Source organism: Heloderma suspectum, chromosome 5, assembly GCF_057233095.1.
Source record: "Heloderma suspectum isolate Gila_16-S chromosome 5, 16-S_ref, whole genome shotgun sequence".
NCBI lineage: Eukaryota > Metazoa > Chordata > Lepidosauria > Squamata > Helodermatidae > Heloderma > Heloderma suspectum.
Window position 1 is genome coordinate 133,446,194 of NC_139462.1, and position 6,000 is coordinate 133,452,193.

At 45.7% G+C, this 6,000-nt stretch overlaps 1 protein-coding gene across 1 annotated transcript in view; it reads left to right on the top strand.

The window, feature by feature from the left end:
- EPHA5 (EPH receptor A5) overlaps nt 1-2,694 on the top strand; it is a 409,399-nt gene extending 406,705 nt beyond the window's left edge. Inside the window, exon 19 of the mRNA XM_084859796.1 lies at nt 2,499-2,694. Within this exon, the coding sequence (XP_084715922.1) occupies nt 2,499-2,694 (196 nt within the window). The remainder of the gene's footprint in view (nt 1-2,498) is intronic.
- Nucleotides 2,695-6,000: the final 3,306 nt, after the last annotated feature.

The window sequence follows — 6,000 nt, forward strand, 5'->3', positions numbered from 1 at the left end:
TCAGCTGGTCCAAAATAGGGCAGCAAGATTGTTAACAGGGACTGGCCTGCGAGCTCATATTACGCCAGTACTTTTCCAGCTGCACTGGCTGCCAGTCCATTTCCGGGCCCGATTCAAAGTGCTGGTGTTAACATTCAAAGCCCTTAACGGCTTGGGGCCAGGTTACCTGAAGGATCGCCTCCTCCCATATGTGCCTGCCCGGACCTTAAGATCATCATCAGCGGCCCTTCTCCGTGAGCCCCTGCCAAAGGAAGTGAGGCGGGTGGCTACTAGGAGGAGGGCTTTTTCTGTTGTGGCACCCCGGCTCTGGAATGAGCTCCCTAGTGAGGTTCGCCTGGTGCCTACATTGTACTCCTTTCGGCGCCAGGTGAAGACCTTTTTATTCTCCCAGGCATTTTAGCTTTCTAAATTTTTATCTTTGCTGTTTTAAATCTGTATTTTAAACTCCTGTACTGCTGCTAGGTTTTATTGTGGTTGTATTGTTATATTGTGGTTTTAATGTTCTATATATTTTAAATTGTTTTATTGTGTGTTGTTTGGTTTTAGTTTTTGTGAACCGCCCAGAGAGCTTCGGCTATTGGGCGGTATAGAAATGAAATAAATAAAATAAAATAAATAAAAACTCCCATCTGCCCTAGCCAACGCGTGTAGGCCACATCTGGAGGCCCACAGGTTGCCCACCATGTTTCAAAGGGACAGGCACAACCCAGTAACACTAGGATTTTGTGCATTATCCTCTTAATAATGGAGAGCATCTGTCTGGTTCTTCATTCCTGGTATATTACTCTACCCTCTTGTGTCCTGTGATTGCACTGCATGCTGGATTTCGAGGTGTGGTGTACATGGGCAGCGCATTAGGAGCGGGGTGGGGAGTTTGAGAAGTGTAGGCTATGAAATGTTAGTGTGTGCCCTGGATTTCATGGTGTGAGGTTCTTGGCTTTATTGTGCTTTACCAATTGTGTATCTTACCTGTGGTTTCTATGAAGCCCCCAGATATGTCAGACATGCTGCATATTTGTGGGAGAATTCTAGGCCATCCTACAGCCTGGATCGGACCCACTCTGGCAAGTAAATCAGGTGGCAGGGAGCTTCCCATCCAGGCAAAAGGAAGGAAGGCTTCCAGAATCCTCTAGGATCCAGTAGACTCCCAGGCTGACTACACTTCTCCTGGTGTGGATTAAGCTCTCCACACTATGTTTTGTAAATGTTGGATCAAGGAACCTTTTCCATGTCCATTTGTCTGCCACGGAGTCCCTGAGTGCTGCAGAGGTTTCTCTGGAACATTCTAGGGTATACTCTCAGTTTTTATGGGGTTATTGCCTAGGCCTCCTGGGCCTAGAAGCCACCCTCTGTTAACAATGGCCTTGGCCATTATCACTGAGGTGGTAAACCAGTGTCTGGGCTGTACCATGTCAGACTGCCGGCAGAATGTCACATGACTGAATGCTCATATATACATCCCCCACCCTCTCTTATCTCCACATAGGGAACGACCATGTCAAAAATAAATGTTCTAGGTTTGCCTTTTTGCTGACATGCTAATTTTCTTTGCGCAGAGAATTCTGTGCATATGCGAGCAGTTGATCATGTGAGATGCTACAGCCTAGACATAGATTTACAACCTCAGTGGGACTAGGCCTCAGGAGCACACCCTAGAACATACCCACCCCTTCCCTGACACTGTAATAGTATGGCACAGGATGACTGGTTGTGGTGGGCAAGCCGTCTTTCATGGAAAATTGTCTGCCATTGCTAATAATCTTCTCATTGAGGAATGTCTGGCCTGAGAAACTCCAGGATTCCTACAAACACAGGCCCAAACCCACTCATCTATCTTGAATGATCTCAAGTTATGCACCTTTAGATGGTGCAAGGTTCAATGGAAAGAATGAAGAATCCAAAATCTTTTTCTTGATATCTGTGGGTAAGGGTAACTATCTGCATGGAAGTTTCTCTCCTGCTGTCTCCAGATGAATCTGCCTTCACAGCAATAAGGCAGCGGAAGTCTGTTTAGCAGCTTGGGGACTTTGGTTGGTATGTTTTTATATTCAGCTGCACAGTTGGGGCAGGTGGATTTCCAGCTATAATATGAAATAACATTCCCAGTGGAAACATTCAGCCATGGTAAAACAGACAGAAATCTATTAAAAATGGGAGAGCAAAGTCAATGTTTACAGACGGAGGTCAAATAACAGGATTCTGTTTGGTAAATGTCAGGGTTGTATAAGCAGAATAGATCTGCCGAATTTGCATTGCTCTCAAAGTGATACATGCTGAAACTCATAAATACTTGATGTGTTTGGCAATTCCATTCTAATCTTTTCAACTTAATTCCCCACCCCATTTGTTAAGACTTCTGTAGTTCAGTCAAGTCCATTTGTATGGGGTTCAGTCTGCTTCATGGAAGAAGATGAAGAAAAAAGGGTTTATTACTATGCAGACATTAGGGAGCAGATGGATTCACACTAATACATACTATATTCTTTTATTCCTGGCAGCAAAAGAGGACAAGATGATGATGCAATCTGTAGAATTAAAGGGAAAATAATCCAGGATGTCTACACAAGAAACAGAGATGGTAGATGCAATTTCAAAACAGACGTCCAAGAGGAAGATTTGCGAGCCTTGGTATGGTGTGGTGGTGGTTGTACTTTTCTGTTATATAAGCAAAGAAGTTCACAAAGATTAAAATAAACAATGAAAAAATAAATGGTAGAAAATATTCAAGAACTAAAAGCAAAGCAGCAGATTAAAAGAAGATTTCAATCAGAAAACAGCAGATTGGTAGGACAAAAGACACAAAACCAAAAAAGTAGTCCCTCCCTCACATGTCTCACCCCTGCTTCCCGACAAATCATACTCATTAGGGCTGCAACATTTAGCTGATTAATCGATTAGTCAGCTGAATCAAAATGTCAGCTGAAGACATTTTGATCAATTAAATTTTCGCTGTTTCCAAATGGCAGGCTGCTAATGCTACCAATCAAAAGGCACTGTGCAACATTTCTGTTTTTTCCTCCTTAACAGATATTTTGTGGGGGGGACCCCCCCCGCCCCAAAGTGGTGGGAAAACACGAGAGGGTTACAAATTGAAGATGACATCTGGACCTCCTGTAGAATTCCATGAATGAGGCAGGGCGATTGCACAATAAAAGCCTTCTCTAGAATTAAATTAGTAGCAATTTCCATTGTCCCAATTACATTACTAGCTATTACACACAGAGACAAAACCATGAAGTGAGGAGGCAGACAGCGTCCTAGCACAGGTAGTGAACTTTGTCTCACAGACAGCGGGACACAAATAATCTAAAAACCATGGCAGTGGTTATTGTTTTCTTCTTCAGAGTTATTGTTTTTATTCAGATGCAAATTTAATTACTTAGGGTGCAATCCTATGGGGATAGGCGGCTGGCTCTGAACTCAGAGGTGTCCGCCTATCTGATGCAGGGCAGGAGAAGCACAGAGGGGATTCTGTGCTTCTCTTGCCCTGCATTTGCGGCTAGACTGCCGATTTTGGCTGTCTAGCCACGGGAAGGTGGAGAGGGGGAGGAGGCTGCTGGATGACACATAGGATGTGTCGTACCAGGATTTCTGCCTTCCCCGCCCTGGAACGCCCCCCAGAATGCTCCGTTTTGGCCACTGTGGGCTCCTCTTCCAAGTGTGGAGCAAGGGGCCGTTCCGTGCTGCCTGCAAGGCAGCGCGGAAGGGGGGGAAGGGTGTTTCCCAGAAAACCACATATCCTATGGCCATCTAGCTGTTGACTAGCGGCCATAGGATTGCTCCCTCCATTAACTAAGAGTTTAAAAATAGGATGATAGTCACACCACTTAGGGAACTGTGGCAATTTCCTTTGAACAAGCATGGACCCATGTGAAATTCATGTGGTGGGGAGCAGGATGCAATGTGGGAAGGAAGGAAGGAAGGAAGGAAGGAAGGAAGGAAGCAAATGACGCTTTTTATTCCTTCCCACCAATTGGATATTTGTGGAGGGAAGAGGGAGAAGGATGACAAAGGAATGAAAGTATTTTGCTTGCTCCTCCCCACTTGCAATTCCTAAGTCCTTCCTACCAACAAACACTTGACTTCCCATTCTTCTCAAAGAGTTTACTGGGCAGGGTGGTGGTGGTGGTGATTCGGAATTGTTCAGTTTCTTGTTGTGGGGTAGATTTGGGTTCAAGAACAGTGCATGAAACGGCCATTGTCTCTGTGTCTCTGAGGACAATTTTTCCTTCCCACTGCAGTGGGTTTAGGGGGAAAGGAAAGGGTCATTCGCCCTTCACCTTCTGAGGTGAATGTTGGGGGAGGGGATTTGCAATTCCAGCTCAGCCAATTACGGATGTAGAGATTTTATTAAATCCATTCTTTCTGTGTTTCACAGATTGTCAGGTGCCGTTCATTCTGTCATCTGTTCATTGACAGAATCAGATTTTTAAAACCAGAATTTTGGTCTTTTTGAGCTAATTTGCATTAGCACGAATGCACATTAGCACTGATGCAAATTAGCGCAAATCCCCACCACCAAAGTGGGGGGAAAAACAGTTTGTAAGTCTGCAGAATCTGTGCCACTCAAAAAACATGGGTCCACTGTGGAATCTGCAGGTTGGATTTGTAGAAATCCCAAGTCATTTGAATCTGTTGTGGATTTCTCCAACATCCCTACAGCTAATATACACTTAATCCCCCCATTTGTGCTCAGGATTAGCACCCGTGTGCTCAGATAGCCAGGAATAGCCCATAATGGCAGTATACGCAGGGCCAGAACAAGTTTATAGGTTTGAGGAGGGTAATTTTAACCCCCCCATATTTTCCAGCAGAGGAAGGGGGTAAAGACCCTCTCATACTCTACTTCCTTCCCATTTAGTTTCCCAACATATCTGCACACTGGAATGCTATTGCGAGATGATCTGGTTGATGTACGTTTTCCTGCTCCTACAAACAGGTGCCATTTTTATAACGTTAATTGTGAGTCACCAGTTTTGGGGGACTTCAAGGGCTAGGACCTAGAGTAGGGATGCACAATATTTTCAGCCCCGAGGGTCACATGTGATGCAGGCTCAGAAGTCAGAAGCTGCACACACACATACACCCGTCCACGCATACACACACAAATACACACACATCCCAGCAATCTTGATGTAAAAACAGCTGGGATGTGTGCATTGGGGGGGGGGGGAGTTACTGTGGAAGGCCAGACGGCAAGAGAAGGATTTCATGCCCTCCTCCTGCACAAAGCTTCTCTTTGTTCCAGGGCTGGCCCTACTGTTAGACAGAGTGAGGCAATTTTTCCAGGTGGCAGACGCTGGGGGCAATGGTAGCCTCCCAGCTGTTCCTCCTGAACTCCCTGGCTGTTCCCCTCTGTTGGAGGACAGAGCTATGTATGCTACACAACCTGTGCCCCCTTAAATTAGCCTGCTGCCTCAGGTGTAGTGGAGGATACAATCCCATAGCCAGTACTGAAGTAAGATTCAGCTGCTAGTCCAGCAGCCTTCTGAACATGGAATGGGAAGGGGCGCCATCTTGTCCGGGCAGCAAAATGTCTTGAAATGGCCCTGCATCATGGCTCTGATTTGCACAGGAGAAGCAGTGACTGGGTTTTCAAGATACACAGTTGGGGAACATAGGGAGTTACCTTATACTGAGGCAGACTGTTGATCCATCTAGCCCAGTATTATCGACACTGACTGGCAGCAGCGGCTCTCCAGGGTTTCAGGCAGGAGACTTTCCTAGCCCTACATGGGGATGCCGGGGATTGAACCCGGGACCTTCTGCATGCAAAACAGGGGCTCTGTCACTGAGCTATGGTGCCTGGCCATAACTACAGAATCTCTAGTTCAACTTCTGCCTTGATTCTGTCACATTTAAACAGAGGATTGTAAAGCAAGCAAAGCAGGTAGGTAGGACTGATGTTTTCCAATGCAGCAGCAGCTAACACTGGGTTCCTTCCTGTTTAGCAGATAGACAAATAACCCCCAGGCTAAGCTAGGCCAATGGTGTTCAAAT